Source organism: Bubalus bubalis, chromosome 14, assembly GCF_019923935.1.
Source record: "Bubalus bubalis isolate 160015118507 breed Murrah chromosome 14, NDDB_SH_1, whole genome shotgun sequence".
Taxonomy (NCBI): Eukaryota; Metazoa; Chordata; class Mammalia; order Artiodactyla; family Bovidae; genus Bubalus; species Bubalus bubalis.
Genome location: NC_059170.1, coordinates 17,723,164 through 17,750,025, shown reverse-complemented (window position 1 = coordinate 17,750,025; position 26,862 = coordinate 17,723,164). Strand labels below are relative to the sequence as shown.

Here is a 26,862-nt window from a genome sequence, read left to right as displayed (position 1 = left end):
GAGAGGGAAGAAGAGGGATGCTCCAGAGATCGCTTCTGGGAACTTTGAAGCCTTAGACACCCATGCATGGAGGTGAGGGATCAGAGAAATGAAGTTCAACTCCCAGGTTTTTGGCTTTTGTTACAGGACAAGTGGCGGTGTGGTTTAACGAGACAGGGAAAACTGCTTAGAGGTGATTGTGGGTAGAGAGACCAGGTTTAGAGATGGAAATTGAGAGTTCTTTCTGGGCCCAATTGAAAGTTCTTTGAAATGTTTTTGGAGACTTTCAAGGCATACAGGCAACAGACCTATGAGTGTGGAGCCCACGGTAACATGTGGTCCGGAGTCATGAAAGGTTATTAACATTTAGATAATATTTAAATCCATGAGACCAGACAGGGTCACATATAGAGAGGGTCTATAGAGAGAAGAAAAACTGCCCTAGAACCAGGAAGTTAGGAATCCCTGGTTCTATCACAGATACAGAGAACAAACTAGTGGTTACCAGTGGGGAGAAGGAAGGGGCCTAAGAGGTACAAACTGTTTTGTAGAAAATAAGCTACAAGTGGAGTTCTCTTGTGGCCTAGTGGTTAGGATTCCAGGTTTTCACTGCCGTGACCCGAGGTTCAGTTCCTGGCTGGGGAACTGGGATTCTGCAAGCCTGGCTGGGGAACTGGGATTCTGCAAGCCATGTGGCACACACCTCCCAAAATAATAATAATAATAAAGCAACAAGGACTTATTGTACAACACAGGGAATATAGCTACTGTTTTATAATAACCATAAATGGAATGAACCTTTAAAAATTGTGATTCACTATCATGTACACCTGTAACTTACATAATGCTGTACAACAAGTACACTTCAATTTAAAATAAAAAGTAAAACTTAAAAATGAAAAAAAATTGGTAGTTGTTCCCTCCAAGCATGGATGAGATTGGGAGAAGACAGGATGAAAGGGGCCTTCAACAATTGCTTCCAGAACATCTATCATTAATTGTTCGAATCTTATTAAATAAAGCTACATCCATATATCATTTCTTTAATAAAGTAGAAAATTAAAAAAGAATCCACTAAAAAGTGGATAAGAGAGGAGACACCAGCCACAAAAGACAGCGGGGGAGCTGCCACTGAAGGAGTAAATGTAAGAGAGGGAGAATCACTCTGTCAAATAGCAGAGGGGCTGGAGGAAGATGAGAGCAGAAAAGTGTGTCCCCCCACCCCCGGCCTAGAGCAACAAGAGCAGGGGTGGTCAGGACACATGTCAAAGGCCAGGGATTGAACAATGATGAGGAGGTAGAGGTGGAGTGTAGGGAGAAGAGGATGGAGCCGTCATGGAGGGGATGGTCACGTCGAGAGGCAAGGGCAAGCGAGAGACGGATGAGGCAGAGAAAAGAGAGCGACAAGTCTAGGGGGACCCCAGGGACTGGCTTCCAAATGGAACAGAGGCTGTTCCTTCACTGTCCTGGAAGGAAGGCGGAAGAGATGGGTGAGATGCAGGTGTGTCTATCGGAAGGGTGAGGGAGGGACTGATGACTTCCATTTTCTCAAAGAGGAACAAAGTCACCAGCTGAGAGTGAGGTGCCAAAGGAGTGGCACTTGTGTGTGAGTGGGGCAAAGACAGTCCATTACAGGGACCAGAGCACGGAGATCAGAGCTCCCAGGATGCATGAGGGGGTACATCATGCACCCATCCACAGCTCAGAGTGAAGCCAGTCAGCCCAGCAAGCCACCAGGTGTATTCTCTCCCTTTTCTCCTAATGTCTTAGGGTTTATTTTGTGAGGCGGAAACTGTGCCACACATCTCATTTTATATCTGCTTTTTTCACTTTACAGAGTAGCAGAAGCATCTTCCTGTGCATTTATGAACTCTTGGCAAACATCGCTTTTAATTCTTAGAAATAATGCACAGAGTGGATGTTCCATGGGTCGATTAACCTTTTCCCCTTGTACTGGACATTGAAATTGTTTCCTGGCGATGACTGTTGCCGTGCTAAAAGAGACGGCGTGTGGGCTGGTGGAGAAAGGAGAAGGCAGGCTGCAAGGCAGAGCTGGGACATTCAACCCTCTGGTGTCTAGAATCTGATCGTGGAAGCTTTTCAGAAGCCAATTACATGTGATTTGGGCTTCCAGGTGGCTCAGATGGTAAAGAATCGGCCTGCAATGTGGGAGACCCAGGCCCCATCCCTGGGTCAGGAAGATTCCCCAGAGAAGGGAATGGCTACCCACTCCAGTATTCTTGCCTGGAGAATTCCACAGACAGAGGAGCCTGGTGAGCTACGATCCACAGGATCGCAGAGAGTCAGACACGACTGAACACACTTCGTGGCAATTAGCTTTCTTGCCAGGTCACATTTCTAGACTTAAGGACAAAGAATGGGACAGCAAGGCACATCTCACTGGCCTCCCAAAGTGCCCAAAGGTTCAGGACTCGAGTGTGGAGGAAAAAGATCTGGGAGTGGGGCCGTGAGAGCAGGAGGGCCAGACATGTGACCTCCAGGCTGTTAATAGTTCAAACACGTATTGCAACAGCCTTGTTTGAGATGGCAACAGGGCCCATCACTTGAATGTTTTCCCCATAATATTAATACAAGTCCTTTCAGTATCCTATCTTCCTGGTTGGGGTGTTGCCCCAGGAGACCTGGCCATGGAGAAAGGATCTGGTGACCCAAGTCCTTTCCACCAACGCCAGCAGGAAGGGGTTTTTACAGCCTCCCCACCACCACATCCCACATTTCCTGGATCCTGCAGAAAAGGGGCTACTTCCAGAATTGACCCTGTTCACCTGGAGGTCTGTGTGAAACAGTTGTAGCTCTGTACCCTGGTCCCCCAGCGGGCAGCTGGCCCGTCCGAGGGTGTGAGCCACCAAAGGGAGTGGGCTCACCCACCCCAAACAGGCTGGGGGACCCTTGCTGGGCATATTTTTTCATGACTTCCTGCCCTGCATGGAGGTCACTTGGTCTGGGACTGGCTGAAACCCCTTCTAACTTTGAGGTTCTGTGTTTCAACAGCAGCATTCACTAAAGTCCCACTATGAGCCTGCGACAGAGAACTACCTGGACCGAGAGCGTGCCTACTGTGTGCCAGATACTGGGCTTCCTGTGCGTAACCTCACCCCACATCATGACAGGCCAGTAAGAATCACCTCCCCTATGTGAGAGAAGGGAAACAGGACCAGAGTAGGGTGGCCTCTCCTCAACCCCCAAGCCCCAGGTTTCCCCTGAAGCACAAGGAGTGGCCCCACAGCCTGACCCTTTCCTGTAACATTTGCGCCCCTTAAGGAAAGTGCCTTCCATGATGGGCTTCAGGCACCATGCGGCGCTCAGTAGCTGTGGGTGAGAGGCTCCAGGAAGAGCCCAGGAGTTCAGTAAACCCCACCTCTTTGGGCTGGTAGGGGCAGAGCAGGGACCTGAGGTGACAAGCTCTTGTTTGTGGGATTTGAGTTTCTGATGGATTAAAATCACAGCCAGGTCCTTCCGGCTGAAACCGGAGCAGGCTCAGGGCCAGGGCTTGCCACCCTCTGGGCAGGTATAAGAGCCAGGAGAGGAGGGCTGGAGCCTGGCTGGGGCAGAAGTGACAGCTGTCTGCCAGAGAACCAGGGTACAGAGCTAAAACTGCTTCGTACAGACCTCCAGGTGGACAGGGTCGGTTCCGGAAGTGGCCCCTTCTCTGTGGGATCCCAGAGATGTACTAGGGAAGCCATCAGGCTGGACGAGCTGGAAGAGGTCACCAGAGGTCGAGACTTGGCAAAGTGAGTACACTCCTGCCCTTCTCTGCCCCACTGAGCTACCTACCCCTGCAAGTGACCAAGTGACTGTGCCCAAGGTGCTCAGGTGGAGACTGAGTGGCCATTTGTCAGTGATTTGAGCCCTGAATCTCCCAAAGAGGCAGTCGGTCGGGGGATGGTCTTAAGCACTGCCACTTATCTAGTACCCATGGTGGCTCAAACAGTAAAGAATCTGCCTGCAATGCAGGAGACTCAGGTTGATCCCTGGGCTAGGAAGATCCCCTGGAGAAGGAAGTGGCAACCCGCTCCAGGATTCTTGCCCAGAGAATCCCACGGACAGAGGAGCCTGGCAGGCTACAGTCCATGGGGTTGCAAAGAGTCAGACACGACTGGGTAACTAACACTTTCACTTTTTCACCAAACACCAGGCACTGTGTGTCATCTCACTGAACTCAGGAGGATGGAGACCTGGTTCAGCCTCCTGGTTCTTCAGGCATTGTTCAGTCGCTCAGTCGTGTCAACTCTTTGCAACCCCATGGACTGCAGCACGCCAGGCTTCCCTGTCCTTCCCTATCTCTCGGAGTTTGTTCAAACTCATGTCCATTGTGTCGGTGATACCATCCAACCATCTCCTCCTCTGTCGCCCACTTCTCCTCCTGCCCTCGATCTTTCCCAGCATCAGGGTCTTTTCCAATGAGTCGTCCCTTCAGGCATTACCTTCATTTATTTTTACTACAGCCCTATCAGGTAAACAGGTATTAGTATTTTACAGACAAGGAGACAGAAGAACAGAGATGTTAAGTAACTTGCCCAAGGTCACAGAGGATTTAGACTCCCTGACTCCAGAGTCTGTGCTCTTTTTACTGTGTTATATTATCCTGTGGCTGTGGTTAGTTCCTTCTTCGATTTTCTGAGTGGCAGTTTCTTTATCTGTAATTTAAGGATGTAAAACATGATGATCAGAAAGATATTACCTTGAGATTCCTGAAAGATATCCAGACATTGGTCAGCCTTAAACTCTGGGAAGCTTCGTTGGAAACAGTTGGAAAAGCATGTGTGAACACCCTTTGATCCATTATTCAACTTTTGAAATTTATCATAAAAATATAATCAGATTTATGAACAAGAAAGTTTATTATAATTTTGCTTATAATCACAGAAAATTATAAGCAAACAGAATGTCAAACATTTGAGAAATGACATACATCCTGTGATGAAATAATATGCAGCCATTAACAATCACATGTTCATGGGACTTTCGTGGTGGTCCAGTGGCTAAGACTCCACACTCTCTATGCGGGGGGGGCCCATGTTCAATCCCTGGTCAGGGAACTAGAGCCCACATGAAATAAACAAAAAAAGATCCCGTGTGCTGAAACTAAGACCCAGCACAGCCAAATTAAATAAATACATTAAAAAAAAATCACATGTTCAAAGGGTACTGAATGTAATTGGAAATTTTTCTTTTGTTAAGCTTGACAAAGCACCTTATAAAGCAACACACTGTACGATCTATTTATAAATGTATGTATATACATATATATGAAATAAATATAAAAGATGAAAAAATAAACCTGTAGGGGTTGAGAGTTTATTTCTAAGAGGTAGAATTATGAATATTTTTGTATTTTTCTTTATTCTTTTCTAAATTTCTCAAATTTTCTTTAGTAAATATGTATTGCTCTTTTAATTAGAAAAATGACTATTAAATATATATATATATATCTGTTCTTTTGGTCTAGCTTGGCCCTTTTCAAGCTTCTGTTATAATGGCTTTGAGAGAAAACCGAATTGCATGCTGTCAGTCTTGTGAGGGCCTCTGAGACTATCTGGTCCAACATGTCATATGTGGGGAAACTGAGGCCCAGGGGTACATGGCACTTATGCAAGGTCATAGACACCCTGTCTGGGGCTCAGGCAGCCGCCCAAAGGTTACCGTCTATGGGCCTGAATTACAGCTAGAATTTATGGCTAACCGGCATTAGTTGCTAACTACAAGTATGGCCCTGAATGCCGAGCATAGCTGACCTCACAGACTCACTCAGGGACAAGCTGGCCTGGGAGTGACAGGTGAGTGGCAGGTGAGAGAGAGCAAAGGGCAGCTGGGTGGGTGTGGAGCCAGCCAGGCGTGCCCAAGGCCCCTCCCTCTCGGCTCCAGGTCTCACCCAGCGCTGCCTCCTCCCTGGCAGGGCTGAAGGCTCACTTACTGCCCCTGGTTGGGCTCGGACAGAAGAATGAAAAGTCTCCGCTGCTGGCGTTACACTCGGCTGGTAAGAGGCCCAGCTGGGGCGGGGGTCGGTCAGGACAGGCAGGGGAGGTGAGCTCTCTGGCTGCGTGGGGCCTGGGCCAGGGTGCATACAGCCGGGTGGCCTCCTTCCGAGGCCCTCCCCAGCTGGCCCAGGGCTCAGAGCAGGGACTCAGGAAGCTGGGGCCTTAGCGCCCAGCCCTGTGGTTCCGGGACCCTCAAGGAGCAGACTACTGTCTCCATTCCTTCCTCCCTGGAGTGGGTGCCAGATGGAGCTCTGTCCAGAAGCCTGTGCAGTTAGGACTCTCTCCGTAGGCCTGAACCTGGGGAATAGGAAAGCAGTGTCCTGTCCATCTCTTCTCCCCAAGGAGGTCTCTCCTGATGAAAAGCCCCAAAGTCCTTGTGTGCAGGCATCATGTGCACGCACGCGTGCACACACACACACATGTTCTGGTACAGAGTGGCAGCTCAGTGATTGACTAAATGAATGAATGAATGAACACACCATTATGCATGCCCACTGACACTCACATATAACACAACCCCAGCTCACACCCACAAACACACTGAAAGGTAACATACAAAGTTACATTCAACACCTTCTCACACTGATTTGCCTACACAACTCTATTTTAAGCCAACACATCACACACCTTCACACAAATGTGCATTTTTTTATCGAGGCATTTTTAATTAATTTTTATTTTTGGCTATGCTGGGTCTTTGTTGCTGCACAGGCTTTTCTCTAGTTGTGGCAAGCAGAGGCTACTTTCTGGGTGTGCTGCGCAGGCTTCTCATTGCAGTGGCTTCTCTTGTTGCGGAGCATGGGCTCCAGGGCACACAGGCTTCTGTAGTTGCAGCTCACGGGCTCAGCAGTTGTGGCTCCCAGGCTCTAAAGCACAGATTAAGTAGTCTTGGTGCACAGGCTTAGCTTCTCCTCGGCATGCAGGATCTTCCTGGGCCGGGGATCAAATTCGTGTCTCCTGCATTGGCAGGTGGATTCTTATCCACTGAGCTACCAAGGAAGCCCTAAATGCGCATTTTATATGAACCTGTGCACTGTTTCTCCCATGAGAAACATGCATTGTTTCACCAGCTCAAAAGGCCTTCTTTCTTCCTTTGAGATAATAATAACATGGGGGTAATAAAAAGCCCACTCTGGAGAGTTCCCTGGTGGTCCAGTGGTTAGGACTCCATGCTTTCTCTGTGGAGGGCCCAGGTTCAATCCCTGGCTGGGGAACTGAGATCCTGCAAGACTTGTGGCAGAGCCAAAAAAACAAAAAAGAAGCACATTCTTCTTAGAATTCTTGGGAAAATTCAGAGATTATGCTCACCAAGCATTTCATACGGGCCTAGTCAAGTGTGTTCTGTTTACTGTATATTCAGCCACTATTGTATTATTATTTTTATTTCATGTACAAATGCACACAGTTTTGGAGCTGCCACCTGCCCTTCTCTCCTGCCTCCCAAGCTTAGAACACAATCCCTGGCATCCACTCTGGATCCAGAGCAACCAGGCAGACAAACCTCAGGGGCCCAAGGCCACATCTGGTGGGCACAGCTGGAAGGGGCCAGGGAGGGAGCTGGCTGGCGGGAAGGACAGGGTCTGGCCTGTCGTGGACACTTCACAGCCTCCTCCGGCTGGACTGGCAGGGGCCTGGGGAAGGCGTGATGAGGTGGCCGAGGCTCTTAGGCTCTGGACATGTGGAAGCTCGTGTCTCCTTGTCTCTCAACTCACCAGGCCTCTGTGTGTCTTTACAGCCCAGCCAGGTGGAGGATGCTCTGTCTGGGGAGGAGGACAAGGAAGAGGAGGAGGAAAAGGAGGAGGAGACAACCCCAGCCCCAACTCCGGTTCCCGAATGCCCCGTGGTGCCCCAGCTGGCAGGAGCCAGCCAGGTTCTGGGAGCCTCAGAAATGAGTCAGGTTCGGGCACAGTCCATGGTACAAAGACTTCAGCCCTGCCCCACCCCAGCCAGGTCCAGGGACGCCTGGGGTCCCTCCTGCTCTGTCCTCTGCTCACTATGTCACCTTGGGCAACTCACTTCTCCTCGCTGGGCTTTTCTGGTAAAATGAGTCAGTAATCCTAGCACCACCTTCTTCACTTCACCAGGAGGTTAAGGATATGGTGAACTAATCTTGACTCTTTAAGTGGAACCAGTCCTTGGGAACTGAGGCCAAAGCTGGGGTGGGAATGGGAGGATGAGATGGGGAGTTAGGAGGAGGCAGTCAGTATCTCGTCTATTCTTTGGTTGCTTGGGGCCATGATGGGCCTGACCTGAGTTCAAATCCTGGCTCTGCCACTTCCTCCCCATGTGGGCTTCCAGCAAGTTGCTTCATCTCCCTGAGCCTCAGCTTCCTCATCTATAAAATAAGAATAGTGATCCCTTTCTCTGAGGCCTCCTGCTCATTGGTGTTTCCATGGTGCCCCCTGGAAACATGAAAGTACTCCATAACCTGTTAAGCTTTGCCAACAAAGGTCCGTCTAGTCAAAGCCATGGTTTTTCCAGTGGTCATGTGTGGATGTGAGAGTTGGACTGTAAAGAAAGCTGAGCGCCGAAGAATTGATGCTTTTGAACTGTGGTGTTGGAGAAGACTCTTGAGAGTCCCTTGGACTGCAAGGAGATCCAGCCAGCCCATCCTAAAGTAAATCAGTCCTGAATATTCATTGGAAGGACTGATGCTAAAGCTGAAGCTCCAATACTTCGGCCACCTGATGCGAAGAGCCAACTCATTGGAAAAAACCCTGATGCTGGGAAACATTGAAGGCAGGAGAAGGGGACAACAGAGGAAGAGATGGTTGGATGGCATCACCGACTCTATGGACATGAGTTTGAGTAAACTCTGGGAGTTGGTGATGGACAGGGAGGCCTGGTGTGCTGCAGTCCATGGGGTCGCAAAGAGTCGGACACGACTGAGAGACTGAATTGAACTGAACCTGTAAAGCACAGGCTTGGGTGAGGGGTGGCTGTTTAACCTTAGTCCTCCTGGGACCCCAAGGATATGGAGCACCGAGGGTGGGAGGACCGGGAACCCTTGCTCACCCTCTGCTCTGTCCCCAGCTCAGTCTTCATCTGCCCCCAAGAGTCACTGGATACTCCTGGAGCCTGGCCTTTTGCACATCAAGGGACGGCTTCAGTCTGCAGAGCCTGTACAGGCAGATGGAGGGCCACAGCGGGCCGGTGCTGCTGGTGCTGAGAGACCAGGATGGCCAGGTGAGCCATGCTGGGGGCGTCGGGGAGAGAGCTGCCACTAAGGGCTGATGGGTCCCCCGGGGCCTCTCTGACCCCCACAGCTCTGCCCCAGACTCCCCAGCCTGGAGGGGATCTCCAGCTCCCTGCTGGCTGCAAGCTACAAACTCTTCCTTCCAGATGTTTGGGGCCTTCTCCTCCTCGGCCCTTCGACTCAGCAAAGGCTTCTATGGTACTGGCGAGACCTTCCTCTTCTCCTTCTCTCCACAGCTGAAGGTGATGCTCTTTTTTGTCTTTTCAAGAATTTTTATGTATTTATGACAGCACTGGGTCTTCACTGCTGTGTGCAGGCTTTCTCTAGTGGTGGCTGGCAGGGGCCGCTCTCCAGTCGCGGTGCTTAGGTTCCTCATTGTGGTGGCTTCTCTTGTTTCGGAGCACAGGCTCTAGGGCCGGCAGGCTCAGTAGTTGTGGTGCATGGGCTTAGTTGCCCAGTGGCAGGTGGGATCTTAGTTCCCTGACTAGGGATAGAACTCATGTCTGCTGTACTGCAGGGAGGATTCTTAACCACTGGACCACCAGGGAAGTCCCAGGGCTGGTTTCTTTGTGTGCTTTCCTCTAGCAGCATTCAGCTCGTCAGGTTCAAGCACAGACAGCGTGGATGGGAAGGTCCAACCACGACTGCGGTTTTGCCAAGCTGATCTCCTGACTTTCTCCCAGAAAGTTGACTCCTCCTGCCATCTTCCCTGACAAAGTGAATGGCACCTCTGTCTTTCCTGCTGTTGAGACCAAAAACTTTGGAGCCCTTCTTAACGCTTCTTTCACACCCTATATCTGATGAGCTGTCAACAAACCCTGATGGCTCCTCCTTCTCTTTCTATCTCCACCCAGAATCTACCACTTCTCACAATGTCCTTTGCTGTCACCCTGGTTCAAGCCACCATCATTACTTGCCTGTGTCCCTGCTATAGCCTCCTAATGCTTCCGCCTTCAGTCATCACAGTACCTGGAGTGAGACTTTTAAAAGGTAAGTCGAGGACTTCCCTGGCGGCCCAGTGGCTAAGACTCTGAGCTCCCACTGCAGGGAGCCCAGGTTCGATCCTTGGTCAGGGGACTAGATCCCACATGCCGCAACTGAAGATCCTGTGTGATGTAACTAAGACTCGGCACAGCCACAGCCAAATAAATATTTAAAATAAATGAAGTCAGAACATATCACTCCTTGGCTCCAAGCTCCCAATGGCTTCTTTTCTCCCTCAGAGAAAAGCCAAAGTATTTTTCAGAATCTGTTCTTATTTATTTGGCTGCATCCGGTCTTGGCTGCGACATGTGTGGCCTTTCACTGTGGTGCGCAGGCTTCTCTGTAGTTGCAACGCCAGCTCAGTAGCCGCGGCAGTTGCTCATAGGCACGTGGGGTCTTAGCTCCCCAACCAGGGAATGAACTCACATCCCCTCCGTTGGCAGTCAGATTCTTAACCTCTGGACCACCAGACAAATCCCCAGAGTCTTTAAAATAACCTACGGGTCTCTACGTCTTCTGGACTCTCTCTGACGTCGTTTCTTGCTACTTTCCCTCTCCCTACACTGACCTCGGAGCCGCTTCTTAAACAAGCAAGCCTGTTCCTACCTCAGGGCCTTTAAACATGCTGTTCTCCCTGAGGTTCCCTCCACAGGATCTCCGTGTAAGTCAGTTCTCACTTCCTTCAGGACTCTGCTCAGATGTCACCCTCTCAGCAGGATCCTCCCTGCTGTTTACATTTATAGCACTCCAGCTGCTGGAAACTCTTATCGCCCTTCTCTACTTCTTTCTGCTAAGCATTTGTCACAGCTAACACACTATTTATTTTACTTATTTACCTGCCTCCTGCCTCTAGAGTGGGAGTCCTAGGAGGCAGGAATTTTTGTCTGTTACATCACTGGTCTATCCAGTACCTAAAACAGTGACTTGTGCTAAATGTAAAAACAAAACAAACAAACCAAAAAACCAAACTCTTGAATGGAATGATTTTTTTTTTCCAGGCAATTGCTATGGTCTTCCCAGGCTATTATTATGGAATCTCATCTTTTCAAAAAATTGGTTAATTTTTGCCTGTCTTTGGTCTTCTGGCATCTGTGTTCTTCATGAATTCCCACCAGTTCCTTGACCCTCATTCCAAGAAGCATCATCTTAATTTTTTCTGTAGCAATGTTTATCTTCCTCCTTCAAGTCTGAAGGTCATGTACCTTGAGGAAAGTAGAGAAGGAGTTGAATAGTTCTGTCTTTTTGTGGTCACTTGTTAATATTATCTCTTCTGAGCCCAGGGCTTATCTTCGATTAGTCTGTTTCCTTGCTAAAAACCTTTTGGTTGCTCAGAGCATTTTTTGCAACTAATTACAGGCAATCATAGGCTATACTTTTGCAGCCCTTTAAAAATCTTTTTATTAGCTAAACTGACTTAAAAAAAATAGAATTCTATTTATTTTTGGCTGCGCTAGGTCTTCATTGCTGCGCTCAGACTTTCTCCAGTTGCAGCGAGCGCGGCCTACTCTCTAGCTGCGTTTGAGTTGAGTTTGACTTGAGAGCTCGGGCTCTCATTGCAGTGATTTCTCCTGTTGCTGAGCACAGGCTTTAGTGCAGGCTTCAGTAGTTGCGGTGTGTGGGCTTAATTACTCTGTGGCATGTGAGATCTTGCTGGACCAGGGATTGAATCTGTTTCCCATGTTGGCAGGTGGATCCTTAACTGTTGGACCACCAGGGAAGTCCTAAATTGACTCTTGAATAATTTGTTCACTTAACATCTACACCATGTCTCAGGAATACTGCCAGAATCAAGACAGCCTTCATGGAACTTACATGTTAGCAGGGCATATTGTCACTGAACAGGGCCTGGAAGAAGGGCTACTTTAAATTTCCCTGGGACGACATTTCATCTGAAAGCTGAGAAGTGAGCTTTCTGAGGATCTGGGGGAAGAGCATTCTGGGCAGAGGGGTCAGCAAGACGCTGGAGCAGCAATAGCTTCAGGTGTCCCAGGACAGAAGGGCCAGGGTAGATGAAGTCCAGGCAGTAAAGGGGGAAAGAGGTTGGAGAGAAAACCAGGGCAGAGAACGCTGGGCTTTCAGCTGTTGTTAGATGCTGGATTTTATTCTCATTGTCAGGGCCATTGGAGAGCTTTAGCAGAGGAGGGCTAATATCTAATTTGATTTTTAAAAATAATTATTTTTTGGCTGTGCTCGCTCTTTGTCACTGCATGCAGGCTTTCTCTTCTTGCAGTGAGCAGAGGCTACTCGCCAGTTGCAGTGCACAGGCTTCTCTTGTTGGGGAACACTGGCTCCAGGTGCTTAGTTGCCCACAGCATGTGGGATTTTCCCCCATCAGGAATTGAACCCATGTCCCCTGCATTGGCAGGTGGATTCTATACCACTGAACCACCAGGGGAATCCCTGATTTAATTTTGAATAGCTCACTGAGAGAGCACACATGGGCTTTGGGGCAGGAGACAGAGGAAGCAGAGACCCATTAGGAGGCTGTGATCCGGGAAGGAGTGACTGGCGGGGACAGAATTGGTGGTAGTCAGGGTGTCTCTTTGGGGTGGGGATTGAAACACTTGTTGGGTGTGAAATAGCACTGAGGGTGTGCAGGCTTAGTGTTAACTCCAGTGAGAGGAGGAAACAGTTAATGGTAGAATCAGGGCCTGGCTCCTGATGTGGCCTTTTCCCCTCCTCTCTCCAGCTTCGGAAGCAGGAAGCCTCAGAGGGTTCTGGTCTATTCCTAGAACAGAAGGGCTTTGGGGCTGTGGGAATTCAGACTGGAGGGCAAGAGGAGGTGAACTCCAGGGAGACTGAGAGAAACTGCAAGAGTTAGGAGCCTAGAGTAGCTCGGGTGCCTTAGTCGGGGCTTGGAGGTTGTTTCCTTCACCACACTGCCACCCAGTGGTCCAGAGTAAAACTGCATGAGCAGGACTCCACCAATAACGAGGTTTCTTATCACAGGTCTTCAAGTGGACAGGAAGCAACTCTTTCTTTGTGAAAGGCGACTTGGATTCTCTGATGATGGGCTGTGGCAGGTGCGTGTCCAAGTCTTCCCTAGTCTTGAGTCTCGAGGTGGTCTGTACTCTGGTCCTTTCCCCTGTCTGGAAATGCTGGGTTAGGCAACCCCAGACAAAATGGGGGAGGCTGCTGGTTAACTTTCAAGAATCTCCTCTCGATAGGTATTGTGGCACTGCCTGGCCCCCCAGCCAACCCCCTAAACTCTGCTCTAAGTCGATACTGAGAGGCGAGGATGGCGTGAAGTGTCCCCCACAGTGTTTAGTTGGTGACAGCATGTGTGTGTGTGTGTGTGCGTGCATGTTGGGGGGTGGGAAATGGAGTGTGTTTTACAAGGTCAGCCTCGCCTCTGGTGTGACCTGCATATTCAGGCAGACTAAGTCTTATCCTGAGGGCACAGATGACAGCACTGCTCGATTAGCACCAGACAAGTCCTCCGCTCTCCCAGCTGTCTGAACAGCCTCCACAGACAGGTGGACTGACACGGTCCCCACCAGCCGCTGCCAATTTGCAGTAACCCACTTCCCAGCTCCACCCTAGGTTTGCTGTCAAGAGGGGACTACTAGAACGGACGCCCTGGTCTGACGTGTTCTGGGCTGGGAGTCCAAGTTTATGAGAGTCTGTCCTGTGGTTAAGGCATTGCCATCTTAATGTTCTGAAGGTTCTAAAATTGGTCTGTGGTGATGGTTGCTCCACTGTGTATGTTTATCAAAATCATTGAACTGTTTAAAAAAAAAAAAGCTTGAAACCCCATGGGGGACAATGTGTGAGTCCTTAACAATTTGGGACAGACTGGTTTCAGGGGAGATGAGACTAAGGCAGAGCAGTCACGGTGTGGCCAAGGGCTGCTGGGGCAGGTCTGAAGGGTGCTGGAGGGAGCTGTGCCAAAACTCTCCTCTCTTTAGTGGCCGCTTTGGGCTGTGGTTGGATGGAGACTTGCACCGTGGGGGGAGCTACCCCTGTGCGACCTTCAACAATGAGGTGCTGGCCCGGCAGGAGCAGTTCTGCATCAACGAGCTGGAGGCCTGGGTCCTGAGCTGATGCCACGGCGGGCAGCTTCCTGAGGCAACAGGCGTTCAGACCTGCCCCCGGATGCCGACGAGGCCGCGCTCAGCCAGGGGAGCCTGCTCCATCCGAAACACAGATGGAGAAGTGTCCGGTGTGGACTGTGGCTGAGAGCAGCCTCTTGGCGCCTGAGGACCAAGACAGCTGTGGAGACAGGCCACATTCTACTAGAGAGGGGATTTGAGGGAGTAAAAGACAGTTATACCTCACCTGAGCAGCACAGAATTCCTCAGGAAAATTATCCTTTTAGAGAGTACACAGTTAATGTGTGTTTATTGTAGAAAAACCAGAAGATGTAAAAAAATTAAAATTGACTAAAATTCAACCATCCCCTAAAACACTAACATTTTCATGTATATCCTTCCAGACAGTTTTCCAAGGAGCTGTATAGGATTCTTCTCTATATACTTTGGGCATTATTTTAAAGAATATTGTCAAACCACAGACACCTAACTCAAGCAGTGAAATTAATAAAGACTCCAAAATAGCATTCTTCTTTTCCCAGAAAACTGACCAGTCTGTTACCACTGTGCTGGGTACTTGAAGATCTCTTATTTAATTCCACAAGGAAAATATGAAAGCAGCAAATGAACTATATGCACATTTGGGTAAAGAAGCTGAAATTCTGTAGATGGGAACTCGGGGAGATTAAAAAAAAAGGAAGAATATTTTTTCTGGCAAAAGAGGAACTTAGAAAAACTAAAAAAAGAAAAAAAACCCACAACCCATGCTAGAGCCTGCCTCCTGACAGAATAAGATTCTTTATCAGGCCATTACTTGCCATTATTGAATGAGGAAAACGAAGTAACATAGGGCCTGTTAAAACCATCCCCTCGGAAGACCCAGCACAGTACTGAGGTACACTCCTAGACCAAACACAGTTCTTTTGCACAAAAGGGTCAAAACTGGGCACACGAGTGTGAAAGTCACTGAGGAAGACACCACTGATTTCAAGACAGAGATACATTCACGAAGCTTTATTGCAGCTGTTTCCCTCACCAAGATGAAGTGACCAGGCACTTGAACCTGCAGTCTTATTTACATTCTCAAGGTGACAAAGCTCAGTAACTCTAGAGGCCAAGTTGTTAATGTTAAAGGCTCCCTTTTTATACCAATAGTGAAGATGCTTCTTAAGAAAAATTTAACCTTGTCAATGGCACGTGGTTCCCATAATTAAAACAGTTGCAAAGAGCATAAAGTGCAGCTGCCAAAAAGTAACAAAAGATGCAAACAAAACAGATTCAAGTTGTTCCTCAGAGAGCACAATGATACACTCTGAGATGACAAAATTCCATAATAAAACAATGATGTAAATGGAGGAGTGGCAAAAATCAAGCAATCTTTGCAGAGAAACATTACATTCTTGACCTGGGCCTGGACACAGTAAGTCTGAGGTGGAGGATTCCCCCCACTGGACGTTTTGGAAGCACCGTGGCCAAAACAGACACGACCTGGTACCATGACCACTTCCTTTGGGCTTCTAGGAGCCCACTGTATCCACATCCCCATCACACAGCACTGTGGTGGGAGAGGAGCACGGTTTTAACTACTCTAGGAACTAGGGTCAACTCGATTATCTACTGGAAGTGGGAGAGGGGTGACAGAGCAGAACAGCAGACATTCCAAACACTTGTCACCCTAGTGTCAACAGAGGAGACCTGGTTACACAGTGGATGGTGGCAGCACCCCCAAGATGTTGGGGGTGATCTTCTGCCCTGCGGTCTGAGCTCCTCCCTGCTCCCTCCTGCTCTGACCCAGAGCCAAGGCTGGCTCCCCATGCCCAGGCTGCCAGGGAGGCTTCTGTAAGGGTGTGGTAAAGTACAGGATGCCAGCACTCACGACTGCACTCCCCATGGACCTGCCTCTGGCAGCGGCCATATTTAGCTCTAACTCCAGAATCTGTTTAGCTCAGGAGCACTGCTCAACCACAGTGGTGGCTACTCCACTCCTGGAGGTAGAGACACAAAGGGGAGCCTGGAATTCACTGGGTAAATCACTTTGTCTCAGCATAGGCAGACAGTCTTTGCCCTGAAACTCATCAGATGCACTGAACTGGCAAAAATGAAGCCCCAGCTCTGAGCAGCCCTGAGGGCAGTTCCTGCGATGGCCTCCGATCAGCACCCAAGTGAGAGGCAGAGGTCAGGGGGGGTGAGCTGCTTTCTCCAGGCTGGGCAGTGGTGGAACCCTCAGGGAGGGGCAGTGAGCACTCAGGAGAGAAAGAAACCCACACAGGCTGGAGCCACAGCTGACCCAGAGGACAGCCTGGTTTGGGGAGTCCCTCTGCTACTGGAGCTAGGGGGTCTCCTATAAGGCAGTTTTATGTCCCATTTCAGAGGAGGCCAGCACCCTTAGATCTTTTCAACAAATCAATCAGGCCTCTCATTGAAGGGCTGGAGCCCCTTCGTGGCCCTCCTATACTGTTGACCCCAACCTGGCAGTTTATGGGGGACTAAAAGGGTGAGGGGAGGTGCCTTTCACTAATGTTGCAATCACTCAAGGAAAGCTAGCCTCAAATTCAGGGTGATGGGCACCTCCTCAGGGGGCCGGAGTTTCACATACTGTTTTTAACCACGGCTGTTCATGACAGCCCCAACTGCAAATTCCAGTGTGCGCCTTTGTCTTATTTCCACATTTTTTAAAAAACAATCTTATGTCATAAGAGTTCAAAGTACTTAAAAAAGCTCTTAATTCTAAGAAAATAGACTGCTAAAGAAGAAAGACTTTGATTAATATTAAAAAGAGGCAAGGCAGGGCTTTCCATAGCTCATGTTAATAAGGTATGCCTAGTACCTGTTCCTCTGGATAAAAATGACTTAGTATGTGCGTACATTCAAGATATAAAATATAAAGCACTAACTGTCACTCCATTTGTAGACCTCTGTGATCAAATTCCCTAAATTAATTGTGCTGGGGGAGGAGGAAAAGGGGACAGGGAGGGGCTTTTTGTAAACAATTGAGTGTAGACATTCACATCGAGTCACTTGGGAAAAGCTGGGCTTTGACTTTGGCCGCTTCCTGGGTGCCAGCTGAATTCCACTCCAATTTCCGAGGTGTTATAAGCGGGGCTACAACGTCACCATCCTGTCAAAGACAGAGTAACTAGGAATAGAAAAAAAAGCCAGTTCTCGTGGTTTTGAGCGAATGTCTCAGGCACACATATCCTCGTCCTGCAGACAGCCTGCTTCTGGACAGACTTACTCTTGGGAAACCCTGGACGGTGTATATGCTTAATTAGAGACACATGGTCCTGGGAAGGGAAGAGCTTTCAGAGCAAAAGCCACCACGCCAGTTCTTTTCACAGATGGCCAGAAGCAGCATGTGGCCCAGCTCGGCGACCCCTTCCCTTCATGCAGCTTCCGGGGACACACCTTGTCCTGGTTTTCCAGGGAAAGATGGAATGTGCTGGACCCTTGCTGGACCCTCTTAGTCTCCCCTGTAACAAATGGCCCAGGTCTACAAGATGGCAAAAAGGAGGAAAGATAGTGTGTACCTGTGGAACTTGACCTTTGCTCCATAATCAAAGCTGTCACTTTGGCCTCAGCCTCCTAGATTCCACCCAAAACGAGGGTTGGTGTTGAAGTGAAGCGATACTACGACTGGAAATCAGAGTGTAAGAAGCTAGGCCCTCCAATGCCTGACTCGATCCTGAACTGTTTTTGAACTCGTGGCTGGATTCTCTAGGCTACATGAGGGTACAGGACTATCAGAGCCTTTACTGCACAAGGAAGAGAAGGCTGGCATAGAACACTGTGGGCCTCACATGCCTACTTGCTCTCAGATCCGCTCTCTGCCTCCCTCTGCCCTGCTCTGCAAAACAGGAGCTGCTCTTGTGAACCACATCTCCCAGCTCCCCTGCCTACTGGCCTCCAATCAGGTTGGGCTAATGGGAGGCACTGGTGGGAGATTGGAAGAGAGGTGGGCAGACAAGTCAAGGTGCTTCTTCTATGAGCTCTCTGGTCGGGTACAGTGGCCCTGACTCTGCTGTAAACGCTGACTTGAATGTGTCACCTTTCTGCTTAAAACACCCCAACGGCTCCCATTGCTCCGGGGCTCGTGGCTTACAGGACTATGCACAGAGTCCAGATCTCACCCCTAAATGCACCTCATTTTCTGTCACCTTCCAGTCCCCCACCCTCTTTACCCAGTTGACTCCTCATCCATCCTTCAGGTCTCAGCTTCCAAGCTCTTTTTTAAAAAATTAATTAATTTTTGGTTGTGCTGGGTCTTCGTTGCTGCACACGGGCTTTCTCTAGTTGTGGCGAGTGGGGTCTACTCTGCAGTCGCAGTGTATGGGCTTCTCACTGTGGTGGCTCCTCTAGTTGTGGAGTGCGGGCTCTAGAGCACTGGCTCAGTAATTGTGGTACATACACGGGCTTACTTGCCCCATGGTACGTGAGATCCTCCCAGGACAGGGATTGAACCCGTGTCCCCTGCATTGGCAGGTGGATTCTTAACCACAGGATCACCAGGGAAGTCTTTCCAAGTCCTTCTTTAAGTGAGTCTTTCCCAACCAACCAACTCTGGCATAAACCCTTCACCTTTTTGCTCCTCTAAGACTGTACACACTGCTCCGACCCCAAAGTAATTACGTACTACTGTGATTATTATTTACTCGAGTTTTTATTGTCCCCAACTAGAGCGAGACCCTCGGGAACTGTCTCAGGTACTGTTCCAAGCCTGGTCCCGGACACAGGACCTGGGGGAACACTCATTCCCTGAAAGAATGTATCTGGATTTAGGGTCCAACTTGAGTAGCTGAACTTAAGTAGCCTCTTCTCTCTCTGTTTCCAGTCTCTCCATGTGCCAGTCTATCTGTCGCTAGAGTCTTCCTTTCTCATCGGGGTTTAGTCTCCTTAGAAGCTATAGTTCTTAAGATGGACATACTTCCTATATTCCCACAGGTCTAGCTAGAGATAAAAGCCCAGAAGTAAATAATAACTACAGCAGGGACTTCCCTGGTGGTACAATGGACAAGAATTTGCTTGCCAATACAGGGGACATGGGTTCAATCCCTGGACCAGGCTGGAAGATCCCACATGCCACAGAGCAACTAAACCCATGCACCACAACTACTGAGCCCGTGCATCACAACTCCTGGAGCCTGGGCACCTAGAGCCTGCACTCCACAACAGAAGCCACTGCAATGAGAAGCCTGTGCACTGCAATGAAGAGTAGCCTCTGCTCACTGCAACTAGAGAAAGCCTATGCACAGTGATGAAGGCCCAGTGCAGCCAAAAATAAATCAATAAAATTAAATTTAAAAATACATAAATAATAAAAAAAAACATAAATAAAATTGTTAAAAGAAAATAATTATAGCAGCATGGTAAGTCTTGAATACTCTCGGCAATTCCCTCCCCACGGTGCATAAGAATAACTCTTTCTTAGCTGATTATCAGTGCTTCTCCACAATCAACCCAATTCTTTCTGTTTCCCCTGTCACCTCAACAAGACTTTTCTCCTCCAGTCAAACCAGTCTCTTCATAGCTCCCAAACACACCCGACTTGTTCCAGTTTCATTTTTGTGTAGCTCTCATTTCTCTCTGCTACTCATCCAAACACAATCCAGCTTTTGGATCTAGAAGAATCCTCCCTCCTACCTGACAGCTCTCTCAACCCTGAATACTAAAAGACTTCCCTGTGTCCCTCCCTCTGGCATTTGACAAAGATCTGATATACTGGGCTACTCTTTCACATCTAGCCTTTCATTTTTGTTTCCTTCAGTATCCAATGCTTGGGGGTTAAAGCAGGCAGGGTGCTGTGACAGACAGTACTAGACCAGGAAGCAGAACGCTGCTTCTGACCTACCTACCAATCATTTGTTCAATCAACAACTATCAATGTTCTCTGTGCCAGGCATCCACCACGTGCAGGTCAATAAAGGACCATTTCAACAACATTCTCTATAGGATTGGCAACTAGTGAATTTAAATAGGTTACAAGTTTGGGAATGCTGAGTTTACTCAGCATTGGGAAAGTGATTTTACTAATAAAGTGAGCAGGAATTAACCAGGTTTAGGTAGGAAACAAAAGAATTACAGGCAGAAGAAACAGCTCTGAGGCACAAAGGACAGAAACTTGTCTGCTAGTTTTACTAACACTGAAGTCACTGGTGGTCTTAGTGAGAGTAGATTTAATACAGGCCGAGACCTTGGAGATATTGCAATACATGCAAAGTACAATAAAATGACTGGCAAAACTACCAGGGTGTAAAACAGACAGCTAGTGGGAAGCTGCTGTACCACACAGGGAGTTAAGCTCTGTGCTCTGTGATGACTGAGGCGGGTGCGATAGGGGTGAGTGGCAGGGAGGCTCTAGAGACGGGATTTATGTTTACATAGAGCTGATTCACGTTGTTGTACAGCAGAAACTAACACAGCGTTGTGAAGCAATTATACTCCAATTTTAAAAATAATTAAATCAAAAGATTAAAAGGGCAGCGTAATGTGGAAAAACTTTTTTCCCCCAAATCAAGTCAAATGACTATTATTTTCTTTTTGTTTTATATTGGAGTACAGTTGATTAACAGTGTTCTCTCAGTTTCAGGTGTATGGCAAAGGGATTCAGTTATACATAAATATGTATCTATTCATTTTCAAATTCCTTTCCCATTTAAGTTGTTACATACTACTGAGCAGAGTTCCCTGTGCTATACAGAAGGTCCTAGGTCTTTGCTGGTTATCCATCTCAAATATGGCAGTGTGTTCATGTCAACCCCAAACTCCCTAACTATTCCTGTCCGCCCCCATCCTTCACCCATGGTAACCATAAGTTCGTTCTCTAAGTTTATGAGTCTGTTTCTGTCTTATAAGTAAGTTCATCAAACGACTATCATTTAAATGAGAACTTTTCAGAGGGAAGTAAAGATTGCTTGTGGCTTTTACTTAAAATTTCTGTGATGCATGTGAATAATAAGTCACCCACCTGTGGCTTGGTGAAGTCATTGATTAAGCACCAATGGACGAAATGCTGTTGTGCAGCAAACAGAGTCTTTTCATCTGTCTTCTTACAGTAAACTCGAATCAGCTGCTCAGCAAATCTCTCTGGCAAAAACTGAGAAACCTTTTTAAAGAAGGAAAGATTTCACTGTCACCCTGAATTCACACGCTGAAGAGAGATCAGCTGTTCCTAAGCTCCGTGCTCGATGTGGTATTAAACACACCATGTTGTCTTGGTACTTTATACCAATGATAATCCAAAGAAAAGAATTCAGGGTAACTGTCATACTGCAAGATGTCCCATAATTTTATGTCCATCAATAAAAGATGAAAGGTTTGTATGATATATGAAGACTACAGACTCTCTCACAGAAGATATATAAATAAGCACATTTAACTTAGATGACTTCAACCATATGATATTCCTGTCCCACCAGACTTATAAATTACCTTCTAAACCAAAAAAACGAGCTTTCTTCAAGTTCAGCAAACAGGAAAAACTGGCTGTTAAGATGGTCTAGTCTATGAAAATCATATACACTTTAAAGATATGTTTCTGTTTCTTTTTTTAAAACTGTATACATTGACTTCAGAGCCTAACCTGCATGTAAAATGCAACTTTACTACAAAGATTTGCCAAATGCCACTTTAAGTAGTTACCTGGTTTCTAGTAATCATGACTGCCTTGCTGAGGTCACTCTTACAATAGAAGCGAACATGATCAATAGGATTCTTGTCTTCCATCCCATAATCCATGTTGATAACCTTAATACAAGCAATAAGTGAGCGATCATGTACATAACAGCAATGAGAATTAAATTCAGGATTGTGAGGGTATCACAAGAAATGAAGCTGCGCTCTCTGGAGAAGTAGGAGCCCTGCTGGAGTGGCTCATAGTGGAATGAAAGGAGTTCTGGTGCATGACCCATAGGGATTTGAAATCTGGGTGGAGTAAGGAGAGATATTTTGTGCTTTCAACGTAAGTAGGGTGTAAAGTCAATATCCACTATGTGACAGACACGTGCCAGGCACTGTTGTGCAGAGATACAAGGACGTTTGATAAAATCCCAGCCCCTACAGACCACATGGCCTAGACTAAGGTAGAACAAATAATTATAAAAGTAATTACTGGGAATTCCCTTGTGGTACAGTGGTTAGGACTTGGTGGTCTCACTTCTAGGGGCCTGGGTTTGATCCCTGGTCAGAAGACTAAGATCCTGCAAGCTGTATGGTGGTGTGGCTAAAAAATTAAAAAAAAAAAAAAAAAAAAAAAGCTACCAAGGAAAAGCAAATGGTGCTGTGAAACTTTGTGACCTGAGAACCTAGTAGTCTGGGGCTCCTAGGCAATGAACCCACTCCAGTACTCTTGCCTGGAAAATCCCATGGATGGAGGAGGCTAGTGGGCTGCGGTCCATGGGGTTGCTACAAGTCAGGAACGACTGGGTGACTTCACTTTCACTTTTCACTTTCATGCACTGGAGAAGGAAATGGCAACCCACTCCAGTGTTCTTGCCTGGAGAATCCCAGGGACGGGGGAGCCTGGTGGGCTTCCGTCTATGGGGTTGCAGAGTCGGACATGACTGAAGCAACTTAGCAGCAGCAGGCAATGACTAGAAATATCCTCCTGGGGAAAGTGATTTTACTAATAAAGTGAGCAGAAATTAACCAGGCTTAGGTAGGAAAGAAAAGAATTCTAGGCAGAAGAAACAGCTCTGAGGCACAAAGGACAGAAACTTGTCTGCTAGTTTTAGCAACACTGAAGTCACTAGTGGTCTTAGTGAGTAGTTTTAATACAGGCCTAGACCTTGGAGATATTGCAATACATGCCAAGCACAATATGATGACTGGCAATAAAACGAGTAGAGCTGTATAGTGACAGTGACAGAAAAGCAGTTTAGAAGTAGAGGAAAATGGACTTCCCTGATGGTCCAGTGGTTATGTCTCTGTGCTTCCATTGCAGGGGAAAAGGTTTGGTCCCAGGTGGGAGAAGTAAGATCCCGCATGCCACATGGCATGGCTTAAAACAAACAACAATAAAACAAAAAAGAAGTCGAGAAATAAAAGAGAGACAACAACTCTTAGAAGTTTGGTTGTTAAGAGAGGCAAGAGGGGAGACTATGGAGTGGACCATGGTACCCAGGAAAGGTAAGGGGACAAACTGGAAGAAAGGAAGGAGACAATAAACAGAAGTTCCCAATGAGCTAGGAACAAGAAAGTAAGGAAGAAAGGGGTTTGTGTACAGAGATGGGATGCTTAAATTAGTGAATTTTAGAGGAAGGGCCTTTTTCAATGTCAATAAGGTTCAGAGTGCATAATCTGCTGAGTGTGCTGGTTGAGGTGGAGGGGATAAAGTCATTGAGGTTGAGGATACGGAGATCAGAGCTGGTGTCGTGGGACTATGAAGCCTCTAAAGATGATGGCAGGAACTGGAGTGAGTGGAGGGCTCTATACCATACCAAAATATTCAACCAAGAGGACAGGAGCTGGTTTAAGGATGGCAGTCTCAGAGGAACGGGGATCCTACATGGGGTCTGGAGATGGTAGTAGGGAACAAGAGGACTGATGACCAAGATCTCTTGACCCTGAGGAATGTGCTTTTCCTTAAAGAGCTGCAGGGGAATAAGCTTCTCAGGGGACAGCAGGCTGCATGCAACAAAGGCAAAGAGATAGTGAAGAGGCTGAAGATACAGGTGCATTAATTATGGAATGGAAATTCCTAAGGGCTTCATGGATAAGTTCAGGACAAGGGAAGAAACTGGAAGTGAAATAACAGGAAGAAATAGAGTAATGTGGCGAGGATAGTGCAAAAAAAAAAGAACAGATGATAAGAGGGGCTTTTCCTGTGAGTGGTGACAGAAGAAAACCAGTATATGAGCTTTGGTGGCAATGCTTCCAGTGAGAAGTGTGGACATCTGAGATTCAGCTGTGGGCCAGAGGTGAGCCCAGCATCTGCAGTACATGGCTGGCCCTCCCATTCTGTGTGGTCCACTGGCTCTGAGAGCTGCATCCCTTTGACGTGAGGGAGAGCTGCTCAGCCCTCCCCATGATCCCGGGGCTGGTGCTGTCACAGGCCCCCGTGCACTGCCATGTGCGAGAGCCCTGATGCAGCCTTGACATGTTTACCCATCACGATGAGGCATGAATACTAATCAAATTTTCAACCATTTTACAAGTACTCCTAGCTCTTAGGTATTTATTTCCTTGGCTTTAGAATTGGAATAAAAGGTAATCCTCATTTTCTCTACAATGTACTGTAAATTCCTCCTTTAAGCAGATTTATTGAAACAGTTATTCTTCCAGAGGGCAATGTTGGAGACCCCATTCTTAAGGGCTCTCGGGCTCAGTAGGTATGGCTTGTGGGCTCTAAAGTGTGGACTCAGTAGTTGTGGTGCTTGGGCTTAGTTGCCCTGTGGCATGTGGACTCTTCCTAGAGCAGAGATCGAGCCAGTGTCCCCTTGGCAGGGAAATTCTTAACCACTGGAGCACCTAGGAAGTCCCAGAGACCCCATTTTTAACCAAGGACTCAAGAGTAAAAAGTAGCTACAGACCAACAACTACGTATTTTTAATTCTACCTAGCAAATTATGTTTTACAGCCCATTAATCATAAAATTACTACTCGCAGTCTTAAAAGGAGTCACGCATGGTAAAATGGATCACATAAATATATCACACTGTAAAACTAAAACTGGAATGCAAACACACGATAAGACATGTAGTTAGCAATTTTACTTGCTTTCTCAGAATATAGAAGGGCTTTACCCATCTTAAAATGGATAGTTATTTTTTCTGATTATGAAACTCTTATACCACACTCACTATAATAAAAAGTCACCTGCAATTCTACCACCCAGGTAGAAACAATGTTAATATATCCAGGATTTTTCAGTGTGTTCACTGTATACACACGTGTATATAAATTTAAAGGTGCAAAAATAAAATAATTCTGTATGTACTTTTTTCACTTATTATAAACATCTTTCCATGTTAAAAACAACTTTTAATGCTTGCATTATTCCACTGACATATACACTTTCCCTCAAATTTCACACTATAATAATGCCAGAATAAATATATTTGTGTTTTGGTGCAAAACTGATTATCTCCTTAGGACAAACCTCCAGACTGAAATTGCCAGGTCAGTTAAAATTGACCCAAGTTTGACCTCTTGTGTCAATTTACACTTCCATTATCACATATCTTTTATTATCACAAAATCTTAAAAAAAATTTTTTCATCTTATATATCTGAGAATCAAAACCTCATTGCATCAATTTGCCTACAGGCTAATAAGAAAGTTAAACTTCTTTTCATGCCTACTGGCCAAGTGTATGTCATCTTCTATGCATGAGGCCACCGGGACGGAGATGCACTGGGAAGTGGGGGACCACTAGAGCAATGCTCGACACTGAGGGCAAGGACAGACATGTGCAAGCCCAGGGGTAACATTCCGGAGAGGGAAGCCTTTCAGAGCCTCAGGAAGTCAGGATGCGAGATCCCTTTATTCTGATGGAACTTCATCTAATCAAACAGGAACCTGCAGCCGATCTGCAAATCTAAGGCACTTGAACACTCAGCCAAGGAAATAGAAAGAGGGTTCAAGGGCAAAGAATGGTTATAGAAAGATTGCCCTTCACTCAAAAATGCATCAGCAAGAAGATAAGAATTGAGAGGCTTATGGAAAAAGTACACAGGGAAGACTGTCCTGAGATTTCAGGAGTAGAACTCTGAAAAGAATTTCTTACGAGAGAACAGAAGAAAACACTAGAAAGTCATTTGGCATTCTCATAGGATATAAGAAGACACTACATTCTCTACGAAAATAGGAGTCAAAAATCTTAACTTTTTCCTTTATGTGTGTGTGCTATTAAAAAATTATTGGCATGTATTACTTTATACCTTGGCCTAGTGGTTCGCCCTACTTTCTTCAATTTAAGTCTGAATTTTGCAATAAGGAGTTCATGATCTGAGCCACAGTCAGCTCCTGATTTTTGCTGATTGTATAGAGCTTCTCCATCTTCGGCTGCAAAGAAAATAATCAATCTGATCTGGGTATTGACCATCTGGTGATGTTCATGTGTAGAGTTGTCTCTTGTGTTGTTGGTAGAGGGTGTTTGCTATGACCAGTGTGTTCTCTTGGCAAAACTCTGTTAGCCTTTGCCCTGCTTCATTTTGTACTCTGAAACCAAACTTGCCTACTACCCTAGGTATCTTCCTATTTTTGCATTCCAGTCTCCTATGATGAAAAGGACATCTTCTCTTAGTGTTAGTTCTAGAAAGTCTTGTAAATCTTCATAGAACTGTTCAACTTCAGCTTCTTTGGCATTAGTGGTTGGGGCATAGACTTGGATTACTGTAAAATTGAATGGTTTGCCTTGGAAAGAAACAGAGATCATTCTGTCCGTTTTGAGATTGCATCCAAGAACTGCTTTTCAGACTCTTTTGTTGACAATGAGGACTACTCCATTTCTTCTAAGGGATTCTTGCCCACAGTAGTAGATATAATGGTCCTCTGAATTAAATTGGTCCATTCCTGTCCATTTTAGTTCACTGATTCCTAAAATATCAGTGTTCACTCTTGTCATCTCCTGTTTGACCACCTCCAATTTACTTTGATTCATGGTCCTAACATTCCAGGTTCCTATGCAAGAATACACAGAAGAACTGTACAAAAGAGATCTTCACGACTCAGATAATCA

General features: G+C 46.9%; 2 protein-coding genes and 1 non-coding gene across 7 annotated transcripts in view; 2 read left to right on the top strand and 1 right to left on the bottom strand.

The window, feature by feature from the left end:
* Positions 1-3,616: 3,616 nt before the first annotated feature.
* TLDC2 (TBC/LysM-associated domain containing 2) lies at positions 3,617-14,510 on the top strand. 2 transcript variants are annotated; one of them, XM_006051721.3, is made up of 7 exons: positions 3,617-3,731; positions 5,897-5,977; positions 7,714-7,875; positions 9,012-9,164; positions 9,321-9,416; positions 13,108-13,181; positions 14,067-14,510. In XM_006051721.3, exons 2-7 carry the CDS (start codon positions 5,942-5,944, stop codon positions 14,200-14,202), a joined length of 657 nt encoding a protein of 218 aa, XP_006051783.3. In that variant the 5' UTR covers positions 3,617-3,731; positions 5,897-5,941; the 3' UTR covers positions 14,203-14,510. The 2 variants fall into 2 exon arrangements, with proteins under 2 accessions (XP_006051783.3, XP_025119288.2); XM_025263503.2 differs by lacking the exon at positions 9,321-9,416.
* SAMHD1 (SAM and HD domain containing deoxynucleoside triphosphate triphosphohydrolase 1) overlaps positions 4,413-26,862 on the bottom strand; it is a 66,519-nt gene continuing 44,069 nt past the window's right edge. The window contains exons 14-16 of one of the 4 annotated variants that reach the window (XM_006051718.4): positions 21,825-21,929; positions 21,151-21,288; positions 4,413-4,637 (exon numbers count right to left, since the gene is read on the bottom strand). In XM_006051718.4, coding sequence (XP_006051780.3) covers positions 4,581-4,637; positions 21,151-21,288; positions 21,825-21,929 — 300 coding nt within the window. In that variant the 3' untranslated portion in view covers positions 4,413-4,580. Of the gene's footprint in view, positions 4,638-11,129; positions 11,361-15,188; positions 17,326-21,150; positions 21,289-21,824; positions 21,930-26,862 lie in introns of those variants that run through there. The other 3 variants (XM_006051719.4, XM_006051717.4, XM_025263497.3) reach the window with 3 other exon arrangements.
* On the top strand, positions 7,120-7,192 carry TRNAE-UUC. The gene has a single exon. It is a non-coding gene; the product is annotated as a tRNA-Glu (tRNA).

Bases quoted from the DNA above. Each gene is read 5' to 3' on its own strand.
- TLDC2 (XM_006051721.3), top strand. From the start codon at position 5,942: ATGAAAAGTCTCCGCTGCTGGCGTTACACTCGGCTG. The intron at 5,978-7,713 runs GTAAGAGGCCCA...GTGTCTTTACAG, and splicing joins GCTGGCGTTACACTCGGCTG to CCCAGCCAGGTGGAGGATGC. The intron at 9,165-9,320 runs GTGAGCCATGCT...TCTTCCTTCCAG, and splicing joins TGAGAGACCAGGATGGCCAG to ATGTTTGGGGCCTTCTCCTC.